A 26,645-nucleotide genomic window follows, 5' to 3' on the forward strand; every position below is an offset into this window, starting at 1 on the left:
TGCATCGGAGGCGGGTGGCGGTGTAGCGTGGGTTGCACTTTAATGACTTTTTGTTTTCTCTCAGTTATTACTGTAATAACCTCTCTAGTTTAATCTGCAAAAAAAAAAAAAAACATCCCTACATGTTTTAGTTGTTATGCCCACTAGTTTTGAAATTTTAAATTAGAAATTTAAATTGTACGTGCACGACGTCGCAACAGGAAATTAAAAAAATGCACATGAATTTGAAGTCATTATTATTATTTTGAAATCATATTTTTCATTCACCTGTGTATTGCTGTACTCCGGTGAAGGCTTGCTGCAGGGTGTCGGCGGCAGTGGGGCTTTGGGTGGAGTAAGGCGGCAGGCCGTTGGTGTAGACCGTCTCCACGGCGGGGTGTCCGTTGGGCTGATGAGGGATGCCGGTGAATCCGTTGACGATGGGCGTGACGATGCTGGGCACGGCGGAGGTGGTGATGTTGGCTGGTGGAGAACTTAGGCCTGAGAGGAACAATAGAATCAGAGCAATTACAATTCATCTACATACACCTGTATGACATCCTAAATGTGCAATGATAGTTTTATTCGTAGATAACACTTCTGACACAAATATAGACACACAAAAATACACACACACAGCATTGTGTAGAAAGGTTTGCACAGGCATGCACATTTCGCGGCTAATGCAAGGACACGGGTACGCCTGTCGCATATCCGCTATTTGTCATGACACATCAGACAAGATGGCCGAGGAAGTGATCCTGTGAAAAATGAGGCTGTCGGCCGTGTTTGCGTGAGACCCCGCTGCTCGACATGATGAAACTACCACGCAACTTCCAAGGAGGGGGGGGAACTGAAATTTAATGGAAACGATTAGAGGGTGCCCGGGGAAGCAGGTTGCCAAAAACAAAAACAAAAAGATGTGGCTTCACTCAGTAGGGGGAGAAAAAAAAAAGAAAGACACAAAACAACAGTTGGCAGTTTGACAAATGCGGCGGTCATAACATATATGGCGCACGCCTGAGAGGCAGCGGCAGGACGGTTCATGAACGGAATCGAAATTGGTTGCTCGCCATCCCCTCCCCTCTCATGCAATGCATTTTAAAAGGGCCCTCCTCTAGAAAGTGTTTCCAATTATCCTGGCAACGCCAAAGTACCCATTTTGAGCAGAATCTCACGGCGTGATGGCCTCTCAAAAGAAAAAAAAAAAAGGGTCGCCTCCGTGGCGACGCATCCGCGCTCGCTGAAGTACAGCTCCCCTGAGAACCACCTCTCAATCTGGAAACCTTAACCCTGATTGGATACGAAGGAGAGGGACTTGGGAGTCACAGGAACCCTACAGCACGTCGTGTTCCCGACCCGGAGAGCTGGAGGACTTCATATGAGTGGTGGTCCACACAGGGTAAACAATCTCATTTGGAGGTTTATGCTAATGAGATGGTAAATATGCTGTATGTCGCCAGCGCTGTGCGACAGCATCTACATATCCTTACGGAATTGCTTTTTCTTGCTTACAACCGAGATCTATTTGCATAAATCTCAGCGCAAAGAATCATGAACCATGAAGTGAAAATATGCACCACATACATGACCGCAGGGGGTCCTCTAGTTACAATGGAGTTCTGCAGCTATGGTGGCAACTTAACCTGAATTTTGGAATGCGGTGAAGTTGCAAACTTCAAAACAAACGGATTCTCATGCCAGTGTACAAACTAGTTCATAGCGTACTATTGGAAAACATCAAAAACTCCGATTTGAGAATCCCCAGTAGTAGAAAAAACAAAAAGTACATTTAGAATTTATAATTACAGTTTTTTGGGGGCAATTGCTTGACGGAATAAAATTGAGTAAATTCAACAACAACAACAAAAAAATCAACAAGATTTTTGAGGCTCCACGTAAAGACAAAGATGTCATGAACTAGCTTTGCCGCTATAAGCTGACATATTTAGATTTGTTTTTATACTGATGTTCATTCATGTGCATTGTCCCTATTCAAAAGAATGAATAAATAAATCCCAAATAAATAAACAAACCCTAAATTAATAAATATACCCTAAATGAATGAATAAATGAATAAATAAATACATAAATAAATAAATAAATAAACAAATAGATAAATAAATAAATAAATAAATAATGTAGATTGTTCATGGACATCAGAGGTCTTACGACTCTGTTGACCAAGGGAATACTTTCCGTCCATTGGAAGCCGTTGAATCTTTTACGCTTTTTATCTTTCCCTTGAACCTCCTTCCAACTGCTTGCTTCCTATGGGACTGTGATGAATTAGTCTCCAGCTTCTGTCCGTTCTTCCGCCAAGACCCCCAGGGGACCGCCGCTCCCGTACTAAGCCGCTGACGGCTACTCTGCCACGGGAAGGCCACACGCGCTCCAACCCTCGCACCTCGTAATGTAGCCCCTTCATCATCAGGTAGATTTCGTTTTTTCTGCTTAGCACCTTCCTGTTATGCTGCGCTGGCGGTAACGTACTTGCAGGTGGGCAATTACAGAAGTACCGGGGCGTGACACGTGGCTACAAAAGGGAATTTGTGACAAACAGGGGATGTTCTACTGGCTAAAAATATCCAGACTGATGGCTTGCCTTGCTCCAAGCAGGTCAGGAGAAGATTACACAAGCTTTTATCTCCAGTTATGGACTTTGGACTGGACTCCCTTAAAAGAGCATCAAACAGCTGCAGCCCACGGTTCAAAGTGATCAGACTCAAGTCCGAAAGATCTTCCACTACTTAAAACGGAAACTTTTGATCTTTTAGATCATTTCTATAGTCAATTTTTCCAAAATAATGTTGAGTTCAGTTATTATAGTAAACTACTTTTTATTTCTCTACTTTGCATTTGAATGATTATTTTTTCCTTAGTCTTAAATTCCCTTGCTTTTAAAAATGTGGCCTTTTAAAGTTGTTTTGTAACTACGTGAAGCACATTGAGATATCTCAAATGCGAATAAAGGAAAGAAAACATTTCAAGCTTACTTCAAAGTTAGTCTTCATCGCTACGTCGCAAACATGCAGTTCGTTTTATCTAAGCAAATTTGCATTCGCATTCTCGCAAGATGGTGGTGGAGAGGAACTCTTGATCCGTTCTTTGCCGTTGATTGCCTGGCAAAAAGGAGCCTGGGCGTGCGACACAAGTATTTATTATGCTAATTATACATTCAAAGTCTGAGAGTCATTACAGCTACGACAAGGACTGTCTGCCGCTGGAGCAAGTAATAAGCACTCAAAACAGATGCTTTCATCTAACTGATTTAAAATGTGATGCATGTTTTTTTTTTTTTTTTTTTTTAAGCAAAGGGAAAATGACTAGAAATGAATAATAAAGTATCTTTCTTAGACAAGCTGACACACCAAGAAAACGATTTGGATTTGAATACTGATAGCTACGAGCGCTGACACACATTGAGTTATGATGACATGCAAATCTGGGAAAAGGGTCGTTTTAAAGGACTTGGATTTTGCCATCACATTTTTGTACAGATTCAGTTAAAGGTGTGATGTCATTTCCTATTAAAAGTCTTTTTACTATTCATTTGCTGGCTTGCTACTTCTGGTATTCTCCAATACAGAAATATTGATGTCACTGCAAAAAAACACTTGTCTTGCTGATGTATTCATAGCAAGAAATGGGAGAAATTGGCAGACACAGAAAAAAAAAATCTTCAGACACACATTGCATAATGAGCCACATGCTGCTTCACCAAGAAGTCTAAAAACACGAGATTACCTACTTCGCACATGCTAACAAAGCTTTCTTTCGCAGCACGATCTCCTGCTTTGTTTTCTTTTTATTTCTAGCGTGTGGGGAGCGTCTGACATTATATTCCAAAAGCATCATCATGCATCATTGTGAGGGTACACGCGCTAATCAGCGCAGCCATCTGGCAAACGGCTCGCGCGCCGTCGAGTTTAAATGCGTGGCATCTGTTGATCAAACGGATGTGTCATTGTTTTACGAGTAACACCCTTAACCTCCGTGGACTCGCCAATGTACTCTTTTTTTTTTTTTTTTTTAATTCCACAAAGGTTATACGGATCATTTCAATCAAAGACCAATGTCACACGCCAAGCTGGGGATCCATTAAACGATGATCTGAGAGCTTTATGCTAATGCATAGCGCCATACACAATTTGCAGACAGTCACTCTATCTCGCCGCGACTTAATGCATAAATTGTATCAAAGCAGAAAGCAGAACAGCGCACCCCAAAAAAAAAAAAAAGAAGTGATTTGGCGCAGATTTGGCCCTCTGCCTCATTTTGTAGCCTGCAAAATTTGCCCATGTTAAAAATTAGAAATAAAATTTGCAATAACAAGGCAACACAGGCACCGAATGATTCTTTTGTCTTGTGTAATCCTCCCGTCTCTCAGTAGTGTCACGTTCCCTCGGCCTACTCCACGCAGATGGCCTTGCAAGTCATGTTATGCATTTCTCCAATGGAGTCTGAATAAGTCATAGCTGCAAGTGCAGTAAATAAAAAAATATATAATGCGCTCGCTCCTGAGGCAGCACGACTCATATTAATGAACGCAGAGGGAAATAAAACATTTCATATTTATGCCGGTCCTTGAAATCTCACACAAAAGCCTGACTTTCTGTGAAGGATTAATGGTACACTATGCTGAATAATAAAAGGTAATCAGTAGGCGGTGGCTGGCGTACACACACGCATGCACATGCACACACACGCTTGTCTTGAAGGGAGATAAATGGTGCGACTTCATGCACATCAGATTCACGCTCACTTTGTCACAATGTCTCCTCATTGCAGTGCAAATATATACTCTGCCATAATATTAGGTACACATGCATATTCCAATGTCATCCAGTAGAAGAGCTCTATCTACTCACGTTACGATTTATAACATCATAACTGAGGGATTTGATTTTTTATGAAACAATATTTGTGTTTGTTTTGGAACGGATTAATTGCATTTCAATTCGTTTCAATAGGGGGTAATGATTTGTAAATGAATGCAACTGAATTTATGTCATACATTAACAACAATTTGAGTAAATTATAAGCGTCATGGAACAAATTCAACTTGTTTTTTCAAGGTACCACTTTGGTGAGTTGTGTGAAAGGAATCAATGCTATACTTCTGTGTCAATTTGGCGTGATACACAGTGGAAGGGGCTTGACACTGCCTGAGGTTATACTTATTTTTTAATACAGTGGCCAGAACTTTTGTGCTTTAGTGCAACATGATCTTTTGAAAAAAAAAAAAAAACAACTCAAGGCTTTTGAACCAATCTTTTTTTGTCATTTATTGAAAAAAAAAAAAAACAACTCAAGGCTTTTGAACCAATCTTTTTTTGTCATTTATTTTTTACACGACTGTTGTTTGTGTCCCGCATGGAATAAATCAGCACCAGTCTTTTTCTCCAACTCCTTGCTAACTTCATTGCTAACTAACTTCAGCAAGGCAATGTTTTTTTTAAAAATAATTTTCAGTGTGGACCAAGGTTACATCAGCTTTGAATTGTTCATTAAGTCATTTAGTTTTGACTATTGTTTTTTTTTTAATTTAGTTAATTCATTATATATGCTTAATTGGGGTCGTGTTGCATTGATTGTCTCTTGTAGATTCAAATTCACTGACTGTACTGAATTAAATGAGGCACCTCGGCATGCAGCGAACAAAATACAAAGTGCCTTACTTGCAGGGAATGTCAATTTAAGAGACTGCATAAAACCAAGAAATTAGATGAACAACAGCAAGCTTGATCCAGGAAGCTGGATGCTTGTGATAGCACCTCTAGCTGACACTGCTTGGTTAAAAGTTAGCAAAGTCTTACAAATCACTCTGTGCTGCAGTGTTGACAAAGTAGGTGAGCAGAGCACAACAAAGACTTGGATGCTGTATTATTTATTTCTCTTGCTTTTGTTGAGGGAAGAGTTTCCCCCCCACCCCTCACGTTTTCTCTCAAGAAAAAGCAGCTGAATAAGCAAAAGTGATGCACCAGATGCTAAATAACTCAAAAGTTTTTTCATACCACACTCAATTTACAATGTCCCTTTGTGTCCTCTATGGAGGAATACTTTTAGTGGTCTTTTGGCCTTGAGGCACCCACCAGTCCCCCGCTCCTTCCTTTCAAACTCCAATTTTGAATCCAGTCACACTAAAACAAGCACTGCCCGCAATGTCCCTCTAATAATAAAATTGCACGTTTTTACTTTATAGAAAGCGAGCTATGACATATAAAAACGCACGTTATTCATTATTACGAATCGCGTTTCGTAAGAGACACAAGTAGTTTGTCCAAGTAAGGTTGCCGTATTAATTCCGCCGCAGCGCTACTTCCGTGTACGTTTTGGTCAGCGTTTCACAAAATATTTCTTCTCAAATTAGAACAGTGCGTGCCGCAGTCTCGACTCAAAATGCGCCATTACTAATATACTGAACTCATTAATTTAATCTTCGCATTCGGATGAACTCGTGTCGGTGCACGGTAAAGCTTTGCAGCATAGCTTAGCATAGCTTGCTAGCTAGCTACCAACAAGGAGACACGATCAAGTGTTGTGTTGATCGTATGGCGATGTGTGCAGTCATAGTGAAAGAAGAGTACGAAGAGGAGCTGTGCCGATTAAAAGAAAACGAAGGACAGCGTCTACTGTCAGACGCTGTTTTCAAGACGCCCCGTGTTGTGTCGCACAGAGCAGGTTGGTTGCTTGCTTGCTTGCTTTCGCTTCTTTTCTTTTTATTAAACATGTAAAACCCAGGTCCCACATTTGTTTTTGTGTGAATAAGGGCCAGATCAACAAATAAGACCGTTCCATATTCTTGTGATGCCATTATTTTTCAAGCATCCTAATAAGAATCCCGCTATGCCATCATATTGAAGTACATATAAAAATAAGATAAACTGCACTATGTGGTGCTGTCGCAATAACGCCTCAATTCTTTATCATCCTGAAACTCTTCTAAATACTGGACTGCTATACACATTGCAAAAACATGCATCAGTAATAATCCACAACAAAGTCACTGTCTTTCTTTTTTTCTGCCTTATCCTGCAGATGTCATCAAAAATGTTTTTCCTGAGCAGCATGACCCTAAGTGCCCCTACATTAAAAAGGAAGTAGCAGTGCCCCCCCATATTAAAGAGGAAGAAGATCCCGGTCACCACTGTGGGATATCACGTACATGCAGCCGAGCAGATTGTGACATATCGTCACACTCTTCTGACAGTGACGATGAGCACTCGAAAGGTGATCTGACATGTCACATTGACAACAAACACTGGAAATGTTCCAAGTGTGAGAACATTGCAGTTTACGGCGCTAATGATGTCTACCGTGACATATGGCGGTGGACCTTTTTGCCTGATGGTAAAAGATGGTAAAAGGGACATTTGGGAACACAGAGAGGATTTTCCTGGGCAATTTGTGGCAAAAAGATTCTGTGTAAAGTGGTTACAAAAATATCTGTACTCTGTTCTGCCAAGAAGACATCTTCTGTACTCAAAAAGATATGGTGCTGGGACTTTAATTCGCACTTCACGGGAAAGTAACAGTACAGATGCAGTGTCTGGTGATATATAAAAAATAGATAAGCACAGTTAGGCGGATATTAAAAGTGAAGAACAAAAGAGAAGACATTTTTTTGCTACTACAATATTTTATGGATGGAAAAGTACCGTCTAAATAATTTTTGTGCCTTTTATTTGTGTTTCCAGGTTTCGGGCATCCGTCCAATTACATCGGAACCACAACCAGCGCTGGATGTGGAAATAAAGTACTTATGTTTTTTTGAATCAGGTTTAGAAAAAAAAAAAAAAAAAAAAGGCCCATCAAGATGTTTGCCTTATCCAAACAGTGATTTTATAGATTTGTCGATTCATGGAGAATATTGTTTTTTTTTTTGTGGTAATTATATCTGAATCTATTTTTGATTACAGCACAGAACTGACATAGAAAATTCAATTACGATTCCTGAAGGTCGTGACAATGGACTGGATTCATCCACCTCCACTAAAGAAGAATTATCTGTCTGTGAATTAGTAAGTGGCTCACAAAAGTTTGCATCCAGTACTTATACTAAAATAATAGTGTGGGTATAAATTAACTGTTATATTTATAAATGAGTAAATAGTTACTATACTTTTTTTTCAGAACACTGACGAGCCAGTTTGTCTTTCTCGGGGAATGCCGGATGACAAACAGCAACATCAAGAGGAGAAAGAATCGTTTTCCGAGCAGCTGAGTTCTCTGGAAACGTTAGATGAAGACCAACGGGAGGCAGCAGATTCGTTTTCTTACACCGAGGAGGCTTTCGTGTGTCAAATGGTAATTATGGATTTCGTTAGTTGGACAAGGATAATAAAAGCACCATCTAAAGTGCCTCTGATGAACTCCAAATGAAGTTCAGATGTTCTAGGAAACTTCTTCTGACTTTTTTTTTTTTTTACAGCACAAGCAACGCTCCGGAGAGAGCTTCCACAGCAGAGAGCTTCCACAACATCAGAGGGATCTCATCGTTGAGAGGTACCAGTCGGGAGAAGGCTACAAGCGGATTTCCAAGGCATTAAATATATCTTGGAGCACAGTGAAGAGCGTCATCGTTAAGTGGAGAAAAAACGGCACCACAGTCCCATTACCACGGACCGGACGGCCCTCCAAAATCGACGAAAAGACGAGACGAGAACTAGTCAGGGAGGCCGTAAAGAGGCCGACGGCAACGTTGAAGGAGCTGCAGCAATTTCTAGCCAGTACTGGCTGTTCGGTACACGTGACAACAATTTCACGGCTTCTTCATATGTCTGGACTATGGGGTAGGGTGGCTCGATAAGGCGGAGAAGCCAGCAAATTGTATCTTGGTTGTGTGAGAAATGTTTTGTTTTGCCGTTGGTTCTTAAGTCTTTTTGTAAAGTAATATATCCATGATGAATGATATTGTGAATAAATCACTTTTGTTACACCAAGTTAAGCGTGGATTGTGTGTTTGTTGCTACTCTGAACATTTAAGCCCCATTTTAAAGATTTGCCACAGTTTTATTTTCGCATGCATAGGAAAACCTTATTAGTGTTTGCGAGTGTGTAACGACAACAAAATCCACTGGTTAACATGCACCACTCTAAATATTTCCTTGTCAATATGTCTCGAAAAGAATTTGCTACATCCAATAAAAATGTTATTCCCAAAAGTTGCTGACTAAGATGGAAATACAACAACACATACACACACACAAATGGGGACCCGTGGAGAGGGATTAAAACGGAGTGCTCACCCAATGCTTGATGAAACTCACCCGACACCGGGGTCATGGGAGTGGGTGGCAGGCTGTTGATGTTGAGCGCCCCCATCTGGTGGATCTGCGTGGCAGGGAAGGCGGCCACGCTCGGCGTCAGGTAACCGCCGTGGCTCGCTGCCATGATGGCTGCCTGCTGCTGCATGAGCTAAACAAGAGGGACACGGAGGACCGGGGGGGGGGGGGGGGGTGAGGGTGGCCAGGTGAGAGGAGGACAGATGGTAATGGGCAAAATATCGTACGCATTGGGAGGAATGTGTGTGTTGAGGTTGATGGATGGAGAGTGGAGGGGAAATAGAAAGTGGAGCAGAGTAGAAGAAAAGGAAACGGGAAGAAAAGAGAAGAAGCCTGTCAGCCTATGTTTAGTGCATCTGTCTGGGTTGGCAGCAGGAAGCCTGTCACCAGCTGCTCTCGCTCTCATACAAATCAAGACGTTGACATGTGCACATTATCTGTGCGCTCAGGGAACAGCCAAAGTTTGTACACGAGTTGCAATGTGCTCGCTCTCCTTGCAAACTTCACCACAACATGGAAGTCACGATTCCTCGCTCGCCTGTTTGCAGAATTACCGTAATTTTCTGACTATAAATCGCGTTTTTTGTCATAGTTTGGGGGGGGGGGGGGGGCAATTTATACTCAGGAGCGACTTATATGTGATTTTTCTTCACAAATCTTCAAAATTCAAAAATCCACAGATGGTTTGATAAATGTGTTATTTTTGTAATACTTACTTGAATAACTCTGAATGTTACGTCGGGCCTGTTCTCAGCGCCTCGTTTGTGTATATGTCGCCTGTTGTTGCTGGTTCATGTCTGTTTTTGGTGTTGGATTTTGACAAATAAATTTGGCCCAAAAGTGCGACTTATACTCCGGTGCGACTTATATATGTTTTTTTTCACTTTATTGTGCATTTTATGGCTGGTGCGACTTATACTCCGGAGCGACTTATAGTCCGAAAATTACGGTACATTTTGAGGTTTTATTATTATTAGCCCCAAATAAAATTTGGGACTGCTAACAAAAATGTTCTGTGCTTTGACCTGAATTCAAATGAGCACACTAAAGACAAAAGTGAAATTAAAAAAACAAGCAGTTCAAAACACGCTGGGCATAGAAATAAACACCAAGGACAATATTTTGATGGAAGCCGCGTCGGTTTCATGCTAAGCAGAAATGCAGAGTGAGTGAAGGCCTATTGATTTTCATCTGCGAGCGAGGGGAATGTTGTCCGGCGGCTGGAAATTGACTGCAGTTTTTGTGACACATCTACTAAATTACTAACATGCTCCGGATTGTGAGTTGCTAGTTATGCCTGCTTAAAAATACACTCTTATTGATCGGCGTCTGGATTCGGGGACATCTCAAGAGGAATGAGAGCTGGAAAAAAAATTGCTCGGTGAAAATAGAGGGGGGGGGGGGGGGGGGGGGGAATTTGGCTGTGGAAAACAACAGTGCCGAGTACATTTTTATATTTTGGGCAATACGTGACAGTCAGAGTGAAATTTGCATGGTGGGCCCTGCGATGGCAAAAAAAATAAAATAAAAAAAAGCCAATTATTTTCTCTCAGTGCTGCTGTCAGGTAACGTGAACGCGACTGTCCCGCTGGCAGAATCCCTGACGCCGGCATCGCATCCATTAGCTGCGTGCCTGCTATCTATTAATGCCTTTTGTCATTTGCATAATTTTATCAAGGTGGCAAATGGGGATCATCTGTTTCTTTCTCAATAAGATGAATTGAGCCTTTGAAAGCGGGTTAGGCAGCAAAGGAGAGGAGAGAGAAAAAAAAAAAACAGGAACAAAAGCAAAGTCTCGGAAACAAAGAGGTGCAAAATGTGACTGTCCCCCATCAGACCTTTTGAAAGATGACTGGTACTCCATCATCATGGTCTTAAATTCACAAAGACCATTAAGCTTGTGTAGAATTCACCCAAAAGCATATATGTCATGGAAATTTACCAGACATGGCTTCTACATTGACTTGCTAAAGCAGCATATGGGTTCATGTATCTTTTTTTGTACTTTCCGTTCTGAGGAACTGTAAGCAGGTGCAAGTAAAAAGAAACAAAACTAAAAGATATCAACATCAAATATCTCGGAAAAACAAAATTGCGGATACAAATCAATAAGTTAGCAAACTTGTAGTAGCAAAAGTAGAAATAACATTTGATTTTAGCAGCTAACAAGTGCACAGTCGTTATGTCAGTTAAATTCGTTTCGCATTTGTGGAGAAAATTTGGGTTGTCAAAAGTCAAAACGTTTAACAAATTACATCTGTTTCCTATTTTTGGGAAGAGGGCAATGTTAACAATTTAGCGCAACTATTTGTGCTGGGAGAATTGATTAAATAAACAATTCATAATTTATTGTTGTGCTGCCGATTAAAAGCAATCATGACTTTCTCATGGGTGATGACAAGAATAATCATTTTGTTGTTTGAATGGAAACACATGGATACACAGGTTAATTGTACCTTATGTTATCTCGTTACAAAAGGATTTAATTGTTCTGTCATTTTATATCGCTAGTTAAGATAAACAAATGCAGTAACTAAATCATACTTTTCCAACCTGACGTCAAATTGGATTGTTTATATCATACTAACGTGTGGTTGATAATCATGTTTAATCCAAAATGCCATGGATCTAAAAAAGAAGGGAACAAAAGGAAGGCGAACAAAGTTGTTCGGCTTCCAGCGGCATTCATTTACTGTCAGGCATCTGCTTTTTATTATTTTTTTTTATTTTTTTTATTGCAACCTGATGGCAGCGCTCCTCCCGCAGTGCCAGCAGGCAATCGCCTCTTTATCACATGGCAATTATCTCGCTACAGCGCCGTTCCGTGACTCGCAGCATCGTCACACGTGAACCCGGCACGCTGCGACCTGGTCGGCAGCGAATGGCGGTGGAAGACAAAGGGAGGCAAAGTGGCTGATAAAGGCTGGGGAAACAAGAAGAGCTTGGGGGTCAGTGAGGTCAACTAAAACACTGGATGGGCCCCATTTGTTAGCGCCGTGCTAGCACAGAAACGGTTTTAATAGCGTTTTCTCATTTCTGCTTTTGTGATAGAATGTCATTTAAGTATTTATTCAATATTCTTGATGTATTCAATCCTATTTAAGATTCATATACTATATAGGATAAATGCTAACACATAGCTAATCCAGATCTCACACACACACACTTGTGCATCTGCATGGTCATTGCTCGCACGTGTTAAAAAAAAAAGAAAACGACTGCCTCCAACAGGGGGAGATGTTTCCTAATGCCAGTTTACAGTTGCCCCCCCCCCACCCCCTACCCCCAATCCGCCCACACGCTGTCACTATTAGCAGCCGGTTAAAGCGTCTTCTCTCCTCTCATTTATCTCTCTCAGGCTCTGGCTTGCCTCCGAATCGCAAACACACACAGTGTAGAAAAAAGGCGAGTCATTCTGCAACACAAAAATGTGCAGAAAATTCAAAAGTGTGATGAAGGCAAATCATGTTGAGACAACCCAATTACTTACATCAAAACAAAGTCAACAAAAGGTGTTCTTAGGCTGCCAACAAATGGATCCAACTGTTTTTTTTTTTTTTGTGGCGCTTGAGATACATTAAAGTCAAGCTACCACCTAAACATTTTTTTTTTTTTTTTTGGACAGCAGCTGCTGTGTTATTCCTTCAGTCATTGTCTACCGCATTCTATTCATTTGTTCCTTCTTCCCTTTCTTACAAGGAATTAAACAAGGAGAACAACTCTTGGGAATTCTTCTTATTTATTGCAGTAATGTAGCAAATATTGCCAGGACATGGCCCAACAATTATAGCTCAGTACAAACCACGCAAGGAAAACACGATGAATCTTGCTCACCGCCTTTTCCTGCTGGTGTTTTATAAAAATCACCTTTTTTTCTTTTTTGCAAATGGAATGTCTCCTGTCATAGATTGCCAGCGTCGGCGTCCATCACAACATTTCTCATTTTGGTCAGTGTTGCACACCCCTCCCTTTCCATCCGGCGCCGCTTCCTCCTGGTTTGACTAAAATCCAATTTACTGGCTGTCAACTCAACTCTATGATCCCATCCACAGCTGTGGTGGAGAGCTAGCGCTTTTACTGTACTCTCTGGTTACAGCTATATACACCGGTTGTCCCCACCATACACGGGCGCCGAGGCCTCATTTTGGCCGAAATGTATGGCGAGGGGGGATGAAAACGTCGTGTGCTTTTGGAGATAAAAAAGGCTTTTCACTTGTCAGAGAGTTCTCGTCTTCAGGGAGTAAGTACGCTTTATCGCGCCCGTAAAGACACATCCGTCGTATCACTTCAGCACTTTCGCCCGGCGGCGACGGGGGGATTCGCCGTGCGCGCGAGCAGTCGCCGCTGCCAAAGGCTAATCAGCGCTACATAGACTCCTACGCTATCTGGAGCTAACACTTTCTTTTCTGCCTTTCGACATTAAGAATTGTGCTCGTAGCTTGAGTGGCTGTTTGCAGAAAGAGTCTTAAAGGGGATATTGATACAAGAAAAGACTTTTTAGAAGGATGCATGCAAATGGGACCCTGTCGCAATAACAAAAAAAAACCAAAACAACTATTTTGTATGGTGCCCAAGTAGTGAGGGCTCCCTCTAGTGGTACAAAAAAGAAAGGTACATTTTGGAATAGGCTAACTGTGCTGCCGAATTTAATTGTTGGTGATTTGGGGTTTTGAAGAGTATTTTATGAGCAGTTTAATTTAGGAAAAAAATGATTCAGTTTAGAAAAATTCAAAGTGGAATTCTTTCCATTGAACAAAATTTGCTGTCGTGCAAAAACAAATTTTAATGGATTGTCAAATAAAATAAAGCAAAAATGTTGGTGTTGTTTTTTGCGAGTTAAACTTCTCTACTGTAAATTAAATAAAATTAGGTGTGATGTTTTCAAAGAAATGTTTTTGGGGAGGATGATGCAACGTGCCTGAAACACACTACAGTGTGTAATTTTATGGAGGTGTGGGAAATGGGCCAAAAAAAAAAGAACCCATTACATGTTTATGCAGATCCGGACTAATAGGTCAGTCCATTTCCCTTAAATGAATAATTCATATTTTTTAATGACCAAAAATTTGACACATGTAAGAGTGGGCTTTACAAACTGGTGCTGGTCCAAATGAGGATTGCTGTCTTATTAAGTAGAAATCTGCAGTCAAATGACTCAAACCAAAACTCAACTTTCTTGCATCACCCTACTTCCCTGCCACAGTAAATAAAAGTCATGGCCCGAACTGAGCACCTCCCCTCAACCATTTGCATGTTGTCACATTTCTTAGTTGGCAAAAAAAAAAAAAAAAAGTGCATTTCATGAATGGCAATGAAGGTTTGAGTTTTACTGGGTAGAAGACATGGCCTCGCAATTACTCCGGGACGGTCCATTTGAGCTTTTGCGCCATGCCCCCGCGGTGCCGGTATGAAATGAAACGAGGGCGATGGATAGCCCCCTTAAGACCTCATATATCGTTTACATTTCCTTTATAGCCAAACAAGTTGTGTGCTCGCTCCGCTATAAATAAAAACGCATACGTTGATGGTCTTTTTGTGGCACAGATGAGGACGGGTTGTTAGACGGAGAGCAGCAATTACAGTAAGTAACATGGTAATGAAAGGCACTACTCATATGGAAATGGTAATATACCCATTACAATGTTATAAAAACACATTTTAACCTTGCTGAGTCATGTCTGTCATTTGTACGTATAAAAGCCGTCAAAATAAAATCATTCCGTTGTATTTTATGAGTAATTCACTGCCAGGCATTCTGGTGTGTGCAGCTGGTCCACCAGGGGGCAGTATAAAATTATTCAGACAAAAAAAAAAAGAGGTTCACAACTATTAGAATAGGAAGTAGCAGGAATATTAGTCTTTTTTTGCAGAGGATAAGGAATATATGTCAATGACTATCAGTAGATTGTCTTTTTATATGTGCTGCTGCACCGTTTGTGTGCAAATACACGTTACCGGCAGTAAGGAGTATTGTATGAGATTTTGAAAGAGAGAAAATTCCAGCTTTTTAGTACTTTGCACTATGAACCCAAACTTTGACTCTCCCGATGCCACGAGTAGGGATTGTGGGATCACATTGAGAAAGGGACGGCATCAAAGAAATGTGACTATGCTGTGCGCAAGATGGTTCTGGGTGCCCTCGGGGGGGAATACTACAGAGGGTGAGGGGAGCGTGTCATAAATTGTGGAGTAGAAGAAGAAGCGGATGCAGCGGTTCTGACGGTGGTTTAGCAAGCTTGAATCATCAAAACAGTCAACGACAGAAACCATAACCTCCCGTGCGGAGGTAATTAGAATACAGTTTTTAAAAGTTGAGAAAAGAATGCACCTCACACTCAAGCACTTTGTTATAATCCGCTTCATTAAATGATCATTGGCAAAAACGGCCAACTTTCAAGTTGGGGGTGACATTAGCATTCCTTCCGAGTTGTCTTTCCGGCCGCCCTGATAAATGAAGCCAAGTATTCTTTTTTTTTCCTTTTAGTTGGCGTTTGCGCTTCAACATTCCTGAGGGAAATGTCAATGTGTGTAGCTGCTAAACGCTCCAATGTATTCATTCACCAGCCTGACTGATAATGTGCGGCGCGATTTCAGGGATTTGGAGTGGAAAAACCGCTTCTTTTTTTTTTTTTTTACCCCTCTCCCATGTGACCCAACTTGGGAATTTTTTTGAGAAAAAAAAAAAAAAAGAAGGCTTAAACGTGGACAGCCTCATTTGGAATAAGGCCTCTTCAAGTAATGGACTAAATTAGCTAGCCAATGTCCACACATACACAACTTCCAAATAATTCTCCGCCAACTGCTTAATGCCACAATGTGTGTGCGTCTTTTCCAACTCACCGCATGTGCGTAAGAGCTGTAGGTGCTGAAAGGAAGGGCGATGGCGGGGTTGAAGATGCCAAACTGGCCGACCATCTGCTGCATGCGTCTGATGGTGCGCTCCTTGTCTGTGTCGGCGAACTTGACCACCAGGCTGGAGGAGGCGCCCTGGATGGGGGGTAGAGGGGTCAAGGTTAAAGATCAGATTGGTACATGGTCTTTGTCAGCGCCCAAGTGGGATAGAAATAATATAGCTTCTTGCTGTCTCTACCGTGTTATGTGGACTACACAGAAAGTCAAATAAAAAAAATAAAATAATAATAAATATATATATATATATTTACCATGTCTTGTGGATTATACAGAAAGTCACTTTTTCTTATTTTATTTTTTTATATTCTGGCTTGTCCTGCGACTTAAAGGCTCATTTTAAAACAATAAATGGAAGCGCTATCAGCAAGCAGCTATTGACCCCCCGCTTAAAAGAAAAAAGTGCTGCAATTGCTTTCATTTTGTCCATTTTAATCTTCTCCCCGCGGCTGGCCATGTATTATCCACACTTTGTTGTCGTGGCCATTCGGCAGCGGGAAGATGAGACCCAGCAGGTGCGCTGGGCCACACACCCTTCATTATGAATCCTCAAATGATTTAGCGCTACAGTTGACCTTTTGTGCGCTCCGCCTCTCCGGTGTGCCTCGTCCCAATTGCGGCCAATCGATGCACATAAAAGGCCGAAATATTACTCTGATCTGACGGTGTGCAAAGGTTGGGTGTCACTCACAACAACACGCCTCAGCCCCTTGTGAAACTGGTGCAAAGTTGTCAACAGCATCAATCACAGCCATGAATGTGAGTGATGCTCAGCGGTGGCGCCATTTTCTTTTTCTTTTTAAAAAAAAACATCACTTTATGACATAGCTTGTTTTTGTGGCATAATAAAAAATTTTTTTAGTCACTCAGCAACCAGTAGTAACATCACTAATTTCACACTTTCCAAAAATAGATAAACAAGTTACGCATTATAACCACTTTGAGCCAAGACCAAGGTTAATTTTGACACTCTAGTACATTGGCACGCTTTATCTGTTGTCTGTCCAGCTCTTTAATGTCTGCGTCATTAACTTTATTGCGAGGTTTAACAGTGGCGGCCGTCGACAAAGGGCAGCGACGCACAGTTCAGTTCTCGTTGAAGAAAATAAAATAAAAAACAAAAACATTGCAAGAATATATCGGAAATAAAATTGGGGGACTAGCCACATATATATAACATATATTTTCTGTCTGCTACATTTCCCTTCCAAAATAATCAAATACAATTCCGAGGCTGTTACTTCATGTCATATTAGATTTCATTATGTCTGAGGTTTTGCTTAAGGCATGTGAACTTTAAGCAAAAATCTCATTACATTTTTAACCTGCCTTGTGTGAGCAGGGGGAGGTAAACAATGTACAATCCATCAATGAAAGGGAATTCTTCCCCTTTAGACTCCAAAAGACATTTAATAGGCAATCAAACGGCACTTTGGATCAATGTTTTACTTTTACGTAGGCTTTATTAATCATTCAGAATATTCCGGAATTTTTCTTCAAAACAAGACAATTGTAATACACTGGAATTTGCAATTTGCCATCACATGACTAAATACTCCGCCCACTAACACCTGAGATTGCACATCATGACCATTTAATATATTTAATGCTTTTGACAGATATTTAGGCCTCGGAAGAAAATAAATTGAATGTAGTATTTCTATATTTCGGACCAATGCAGCTGCCGTCACACTCGATTGTTTATAGTTGTATGGAAATTGATGCTCATTATAGATCCGTGGATATATTGATTCCCGGGAATACTTAAGAAGCCATATATATGCAGCGAGTGACGCTTATTTACAAACTCCACATACTGTCTGTCGAGCTAATGCTTTTCACGCCTCCCCGGCTCACATATTTTATCCATACGAAAAGTCCGATGGCCTCCCCGAATGGCACCAATGTATTCATGGCAACTTCCGTGAGCTGGAAAATAAGATCAGTCAGGGAGCCTTTGACCCTTCCTCGTGGCTGCCTGGGAAAGTGAACACACGCGGCGTGATCTCCAAAGTGTGTGCGCTCATGCATATGTTGCAGCCTTCAGTGCGCTCTCCGTTTTATGTATGCACAAGTCGTGTCTGCAGGTGCGGACATGGGGAAGCTATCTTTAGCAATCAGACTCTCAAAAGCCCACCAAAATGTTTTATTTTATTACATTTTTATTTCTTTCTTTTTATTATTATATTATATGATATATCTTTTTTTAATTTTTATTTTACACATCACCAAAAGTTTGATTTTAATGATTTTTTTAAATTTCATAGATTTTTTTTTTTTGACGTCCCACCCACCCAGATTGACACTCGTGACCCAGATTATTACGCCTACGTTTGTCCACGCTGATGATATTCATCACTAAATTCTTTTTTTTTTTGCAATCAAGGCGAGCGTGACCCGTTCAGGGACACAAGTGGGCGGTACCACACGGCCGGCGTATCGACAAACGGTCACGGCCCGCTGACGTTGAGCCCCCGTTCGCCGGTAGCTTCGGGATATGAGATGCTGATCATATTTCTATAATCAATTTAGCAGAGCAGGAGGTATAAATCCTGTCCATTCTCTCTCTCGCTCCAATCTCCCCCCACCCCCACCCCTCCCTCCAGCCCCTTGCTTATAGTCAGATGAATAATTCAGCAGCCGATGTGGCGAAAGGTGGAGTAAACAAGTCTATTGCCTAATATCCCCAGAGGATGCCAAAGAGAGACGAGGCCGGGCCGGAGAGCGAGCGCAGATAGCGAGGCTGGAGCGATGGGGAAGGACAGTATCTATGGAGAATGGACATCAAGAGTCTTTCCCGGCGACCTGCAGTCATTTGCACTTAGATTGACTCGCAGGGTTTCGCTCAAATGGCACAGCTGGCTTTCTAGTGGCTCTCTCCCCGCAACACATTTGGCGACCATTAATAATGGAATCATAAAAGGACAAACATGAGCTCTGTGAAGCGAGGTAGGAAGATAGAGAGTCAGAGAGAAGCTCCACCTGCTTCCAACAAACAAAACATACACTTGAGGCCTTTTGTGGTAATAAGCGAAGCGCCTCCGCCGAACCGCTCCGATCTGGGCGACCCCGTCGCCTTTATTTGGACGAGTGGGCCTCGAAGGTACGGGGAAAATCAACTTTCTAAGCAGAGAATATCAAATTCATAGGACACGCGGCGCGCTCACATAACAAGCCAATGTAATCTATAGACAGCGATTATGCAAGCGGAACACTGCCGAGCGATGACTTGCCCGCAATTCAATTATCACCCTAAACACGTTTATCTTCAAATTAGATTATAATGAAATATCATGTTAATTAAAGAGACAAACTGCTTTACTTGGTCATTTCTTTTCAAGCTTATATGCTCCACTTAAATTTGCCACGTGCTAAAAGGAGGAGAAACAGATGACCGACATAAATCCCACTCAGGAGACGTCAGACTGTTGATCACATTGTGGATTGTTGCCATCCATCCATCCATCCATCCATCCATCCATCCATCCATCCATCCATCCATCCATCCATCCATCCATCCATCCATCCATCCATCCATCCATCCATCCATCCATCCATCCATCCATCCATCCATCCATCCATCCATCCATCTCAAAAGATGACATCTTCTCTTTAAAAGTTGAAAGCATGCAATTTTTTTTTAAAAAGATGTGACAATTTTGTTTTTTTCAAAATGTTTTGATATCACACTAATACAAAAAAAAGAGCTAATATTGACATATTTTCTATAAATAATATTTACAGTAATTGCTTCGTCTATCTTGCCCATAATATAAATTCACCATTGATTCAGGTCATGTGTGTGTGTGTGTTTGTGCACATACATGCATGTGTATAAGTGTGACAAACGTGTACTTACTGGCATTGTCTGACTTCCGTGTAGGGCGCCAATTGCTGACTGAGCCTCGGTATGTGTGGAGAACTTGACAAAGGCGCAACCTGGAGGAGAGACACACACACACACACACACGCCATGAATGTGCAATCAGTCAAGTAAGGTGAAAAGTCGAGGGTATGTAAATAAAGGATGCGGAAGTGGATCCGACGTGTCCCAAAAAAAGGATTTTGTGCTTGCCTGCCTGCTCAGTGGGTGGGCGTGACAAGCAGGCTGAAGCTGCGGGCAAGAGATTGCACAGATGAAGCAGAAAAGTGTGCTATTTAGCAGCGCACGCCTGTCTGTGCATTTTAAACACAAGCCATACAACAACGCGTGGATCGATATTTGTGTGTGGATGGCGCGCAAACCGACAGCTCTCAGCGTGTCCTTCAGGAATAGGATGGTAAAACACACAGGGAGCTTCTTGTTGCCTTTCTACATGTTACTCATCAATTATTCAGTCACTAAAAGTGAAAAATGGATGATATAGATATGGCAAATGTATGGTATTTGTTTAAAACTAGGAAAAGATTGAATGAAATCTCTTGTAGGTAAAAATACTCATGGTTAGAAGGATTTGATTCCACGGGGAGACTGAGGGCATTTGAAAATGGACCCGATGCAGCCAAATGGAGACTGTGGAGCAGCGTGTTTTTTATCCTGCTTATTTTTTGTTGTAAATCTTGACCAGGTGTGAGACATACTGTCGTATTAATTCAAAGCAAACATGGTGAAGCAGCATTTAGCTGGTATGCAAATTTGAGCCTCTCTAGCATTTCACGATATGTGTTAGCATTACGCTAGCAGTCTTTAACAGAAGGTTGTTTTTGTCCTGAAACCACACCACAATTAGCGCATCAGTGGAGAAGGAGAACGAAGGTCCCCTTCCTGTATTGACTTCTCAATGTGGAGATGAGAATTGGAAAAACAAACCGTTACAGCCAAGTGAAGACTGCGGGGCACGACGGTAAGCAACCGTGGATGGAACATAATCAAAAGAAATACTAATTGCTAAAGATGAATGAAAAGGCTTATCTGATGAAAAGACAGTCTAAATGATTTCCCGCTGTTTTAATGGATCACGTCGAGTAACTCAGAGTTCCACGATGCAGAGCTTACACAAAGAGAAATAAAGCTTCCCTGGGCTGGCCCCCGTGCACCCTCACAGCGGGGACATCGGAATTGTTTTGACATCCATCTTTCCCTTTCTTCCTCCTCCTCCTCCACCTTGCAAACTGCTGCAGTCACAATGCGCTGGCTTCCAGCCCTTTTAGATATAATTCCACAACAATTTCCATAAGCGCTAGCTAGGGAATAGGCGACACAGACATGAAAAACAACTGGTCCCCTTGCACTTTGCTATATGTCAAAGGAAATTGATGTCTCTAAAAGTTTGGGGCTGCCTTGTGCATGTCTTAAGGTGAGAAAAAAAAAAAAAGAAGAAACTAGATGCAGAGGCCTTCTTGTGGTGTTCTCACAAATTGTCTGTGATAAAAAGCAAAAGCCATTTTTTTGGGGGGGGATGTTAGCGAATCACGCAGCACCTCATGCTAAATGTTTGATATCTTTGTCTGCCTTTTTCACTCCTTGCTTCATGTTCACACTCTGCATAAAATGAGGACAGGTACGGGATTGAAATCTCGCTTTTGCAATGCAGAAGTTGTTTTTCTCCCGATATGAGATACTACGTGTGTCTATATGCTGAGAGCGACTCAATGATGGCAAAGTCAGCATTTTCAAATGACATGCGCCCGTTCCTGTACCGTATGTGATTACAATTACTGATAAATGTTTCTGTCCTGTTGGGCTATGCAGTGATGGCGTTTTAAATGTGCTACCTATGATTTTTTTTTTCTCAATCAATGGGTTTCCTGTCTTTAAAAAAAAATAAAAAATGAATTTGCAAAGAGATATATGAGCATTGTGATACAAAAGTGTACAAATCTGATTTTTTTGTTTTTTCCATCAAAGCCCAAAGCTGTCTCGCAATCAACCGAGCGTAAAATGAAGTAAAAACGCTAAAGTCACACACGTTGGCCGTACAAGCCATTCAGTCACTCTTTGGTCCGTGACCTAAATAGTGCTGACAAGTGCGTCCCGGCGCTTACCTTTGCTGTTGCCGTCAGGACCTCTTAGGACCGTGCACTCCTCGATGACTCCGTAGGGTTCGAATAAGCGGTAGACATCCTCCTCTGTCTGTTGCTTGTTGAGCATCCCCACAAACAACTTCCTGTCTTCTGGAAACAAAACAAAAAAGAACACATTTGCAACTTTGACCTCAATTATCAAGCTGACAGCAGAAGAGAATTATTTAACCTTTTGTTCATATTTTTTTTTCATGACTGATCATTTTAATGTGACTGTGTCAGTTAGCTTTGAAGCTAGTGGTCAGCAGCAATAATGATGACCTATGACCTGTCCGAAGATAAATTCGGCACAATCCCTCATTTGATATTTAGCTCACAAACGCATCGTGGCCGTTCCAAACCGATCCGTACCGCTTGGTGGAAACATGGTTCCTTGCAACTCTAGTCTCCTACGCAACACTTAGAGTCCTGCCCCCCCCCTTTTTTCCCATCCCCTCCACCCACCACTATTCATCTCCTCTCTCGTTCCTCCACGCTGATTCCACATTTTCCACACGCAATCATTCCTTTTTTTTTTCCCAACTGCCGTCCACTCTTTATCTCTCTCTTACTCTTCAACTAATTGCTGCTGATCCAGTAGTTTTTTGTGTCGCCAGAGAAATATTTCAGTGCACTACTCAGCTGAACAATGGCCTCGTCGCCGCCTGGCAGCCGAGACACGGGCGTGAATAATGCTGACTTTCCAATAGGAGACAACTTCTGTTCAACGCGGCGGGGATGTGATCTTTACCTTGACCTGACACACTGTGTTTACTGATGTACTCTAACATGGCAGTCACATCCCCCTCTACTGGCCGGCATGAGAATGACTGAAAACTATACCTTTTGTGTTTATAAGCATTTTACACAAAAATGAACAGGCTTGGCTGTAACCAAATAAAGTGGCTCCACTTATTTATAAAATTAATAATACATTTGAAAGTTGAACTCTGGCTTGAAACTTTAACTTACGTTATTTTCGACTCATTTCGGTAGCAAACTAGCTCGGCGTTTAATTCGCCGCACCCTCTGCTGGTTGCTACCGAGCACAACTTGAAATAAATCTCAATGCCTATCTTCATCAGCACGTCATGTGCTTTTCCTGACCTGAAATAGTGACATTGCGACGGCCAGCTATGGTTTCACAGCACCGGTCTGCACAAATGATGCACCTTTAAAATAATCAAACGTGTCAGAGTGTTATCTAGGGAGGGGGCGTCCCTGGTGCTGGCTGCTTATTGCAAGTGGCAGGATCAGAGGCTACGTATCACCGCGGACGTGATGCAACGTGACATCTGTCAGGATAGATAGGAGAGCATTTATCTGCAAAAAAAAAAAAAAAAAAAAGGGAAGGAAAGCCTTGAACTGGAAAATGAAAGGCCGAGATGGTCCTTCCTTCTTGCTGGAGGGGGAATATAAATTTGGAGGTTAGATGATGTAGAAGGAGGGCCACACAAGCTGTAATATCTGATGGCAGTCTCTGATAGACTTCTAGATCAATGCAAAACCTCACACGTCTTTGGCGACACATCTGAACCAACAAAGTCTGCAATTGATGTATAAACAATTGCATGTTTTGTCATCACAATGTATGCAAGTCAGAAGGAAATAAAGGCGACAACATGATATGGAATATGGCGGAAGCGCTTGTTTAGTTTTGTTGCGCGAGATGCGTTTTAACACCTCTTAGGTGAGAACCGGGCATTCTGTTTTCTCGCAGCTACCGTTACATTTGAGGAGTTGTGAGGAGAAACGGCGCTAATAAGCTACCTCATTAAAGCTACACAGCGCGGCGGCAGCGGCCTTACACTGTCAGCTCAGTGGGTTAGCGCGCTCGCTTCAAAAGCTATAATGCTCATTTATTTCCGAAACCGGTAAACAACGTATTTTCTCTCTTTCTTTCTCACTCCATTGAAGGTGAGCTTGTGCGACCGTAGAAGAAAATAGGACGTGATGACAAAAAAAAAAAATGTCTGCTTCTCATTGACTGAATAAAAGGCTCGTTATTCAAGCGCTAATTTGGCAGGGTGCTGGCACCCCGAGGCGCCCCCCAGATCTCGGACGTCTTTGCTCATTGGCTGCTCCCGCCGGTGATCCCTAACATGCTTAGCATCCACTGTCTCACACACACACACACACACACACACACACACACACACACACACACACACACACACACACACACACACACACACACACACACACACACACACACACACACACACACACACACACACACACGCTTGTCCCCATCCTCTCATTAATGCAAACACAAGCCAGTTAGATGGCGATATATGTAATAAATTGGATTAAATTCCACTGGCTAAGCACTGTGATCTCTTCGGGTTAATTAATTTCATTCTGTCTGTGTTTTTAATGCTTGAACACATGCTGACACTGTTATTGTGTAGCATCCTGCTTATTGGGGGGGGGGGGGCTATAATAGGCTTGTGAAGAGAGAAAGGCGGGTGGGATGGGGGGGTTGTTTGGTATTCCGGCCACAAAAGAATGTGATTCCTACTCACTACAGTAGCTGGCGTTAATATGCTGGATCCTTCCTCACCTCTTATCTTGAAATGAGACGAGAGGTGGGGGTGGGATGCCTTCCCTTCTCCAAGCTTGGGATGCTATCCCATTTAATATATTTATCCATTTCTTATTGTTCCTTTTATCAGCTGAGCTAATATTGGTCATAATTTGCCCTTATCTCCGTCGCTACACTGCGGCTCTTTTTTTCCCCCGCACCTTACTCTCAACCCCCAACTCCTCCGGTGAAAGGTGATTGACAGCCACCATGTATAAGTGGTTGTCATGGTGACCAGCTTCCAAAGCACACAATGCCAAGGTCCTGCCAAACACTCTCGCCCTTCCCTCTCGAACCAGCTCCTTTTCATCCATCCCCAGCTTATCGAGGACTACGCCGTGTGTGTGTGTGTGCAGCAATTTACAGTAAGGCCGCATCCTCCTCACTCTCACCCCTTGCTTCTTATTCATGACGCCTTCTCTTTTCTTCTTCTCGCCGGCGCAGCATTGCTATTCACCGGGTCTCATTCTACTGTCCAAAATCCTTAGCAGGCTATGCCGCTATCACGGAGGATACAGTAATAAGTCTCTGTGTCACCCCGACTGGAATACAGATAGAGAGGTATGCATGCTGCATGGATAGTAGTGGAAATATAGAATGTGAAGCAGGTTTACATGCTCCAAGAAGCATAAATGATGAATTTTATTCTACTCTTATGGGGAGACAGAGTATGGAAAAGTAACTTTTTAATTGCTTGTATAGACATTTGGGTCTCTGGAGGGCCTGAGCACCCATCAAGTGTGAAATTACAGAAGTGAGTAGATTTTGGTGAGCTGTCTGTGTCAGAAAATGTCATTAAATCAAGCTGTTGAGATTTGGGCCTGATTGTAAAGTCACTGTCGGGATCATTTAAATAATAGCACTTACATTTGGACTTTGCCCCCTTTAGTTTGGCAGGCTACGTGGGAAAAGATCCATCTATCTTTTTTACTTGTGACTTGAACCACTAATAAGGTAGCCAACTTTTTCCCAGAATTCATATTCAGCAGTCATCACGGTAACCAGCGCTGTTTATAGAGAGGATGTACGTCAAAAAAGACAAAAAGTTCTCATTTGTGGTGGAAATGGTACACGATATCGTTAAAATTACAAATGTTGTCTGAATTTGACAAAACATTGACAAATATTATAAAAAACAAATGTGTGAAATTGCAGGGCTTTCCAACTGGCGTTAGCCAAAGGCTAACAAACTTCCAAGGCTAACGGATGTGTGTTTGTCTTGTCTCAGCTCATTATTAAGAATTCAGAACTGTTCTGTAAATTGTGCTCCTTTGAGTGAAAATGGCTAAGAAAGAAGAAATTCCAAAGCCTTACTTGGAATGCTATCACCTTATCAATTATGCAACACTTTATTGGCACAACGGTACTGTTGCGAGTCTTTAACTGTCACAATGTCATCATTATGGACTCCAAACATTAACGTTAGCCTAATCCACAAGCCTGTGTAAGCACAAGCGTTCAATTAATAGTCTATATTGTGATTCATAGGGGACGTTTACAATCTTCCAACACGGCAGCGAGTCTTTCACACGGAGCGCGTGGGAGACTGCGCTCGCTAACGGCTGCACGCAGGTCTCGTAGCGTGTTTGGCAGGCCACAAAGCTTGAGATCAAACCGTAGCGTGTTAGCGAACACGAGCCCCACAGGAGGAGCGTTTCTGCATTCCGAGCGTACGAACTGGATCTCAGCGGGGACCGATAGAGAACGCCGACTTTTTAGGCGCGCGCCGGGTATCCAAAATGGCACCCAAATATCTGTAACGTGTGCGGCATGTATTTGCAACACACCCAGGAGGCTGCTGTCACTCAAACATCTGCCGTCGTGCTCCGAAACCTTTGACGCATCGGTGCGGTTTAATGGCCGCTGCGTCGGTTTAAAGGGGA

General features: G+C 42.1%; 2 protein-coding genes across 3 annotated transcripts in view; one reads left to right on the forward strand and one right to left on the reverse strand.

Annotated features, from left to right (window-relative positions):
• Positions 1-26,645, reverse strand: part of celf5a (cugbp, Elav-like family member 5a) — a 131,546-nt gene that overhangs the window by 4,664 nt on the left and 100,237 nt on the right. For both annotated transcript variants that reach the window (XM_085927634.1, XM_085927635.1), the window contains exons 4-8: positions 22,161-22,289; positions 20,035-20,114; positions 16,107-16,253; positions 9,231-9,399; positions 268-480 (exon numbers count right to left, since the gene is read on the reverse strand). In XM_085927634.1, the coding sequence (XP_085783760.1) occupies positions 268-480; positions 9,231-9,399; positions 16,107-16,253; positions 20,035-20,114; positions 22,161-22,289 (738 nt within the window). The remainder of the gene's footprint in view (positions 1-267; positions 481-9,230; positions 9,400-16,106; positions 16,254-20,034; positions 20,115-22,160; positions 22,290-26,645) is intronic.
• LOC147047152 (uncharacterized) lies at positions 6,272-8,924 on the forward strand. Its single transcript, XM_085927639.1, has 6 exons — positions 6,272-6,663; positions 7,021-7,212; positions 7,680-7,738; positions 7,902-8,003; positions 8,116-8,289; positions 8,414-8,924. Exons 1-6 carry the CDS (start codon positions 6,534-6,536, stop codon positions 8,789-8,791), a joined length of 1,035 nt encoding a protein of 344 aa, XP_085783765.1. The 5' UTR covers positions 6,272-6,533; the 3' UTR covers positions 8,792-8,924.

Source organism: Syngnathus leptorhynchus, chromosome 13, assembly GCF_054491065.1.
Source record: "Syngnathus leptorhynchus isolate UIUO chromosome 13, UIUO_Slep, whole genome shotgun sequence".
Lineage (NCBI taxonomy): Eukaryota > Metazoa > Chordata > Actinopteri > Syngnathiformes > Syngnathidae > Syngnathus > Syngnathus leptorhynchus.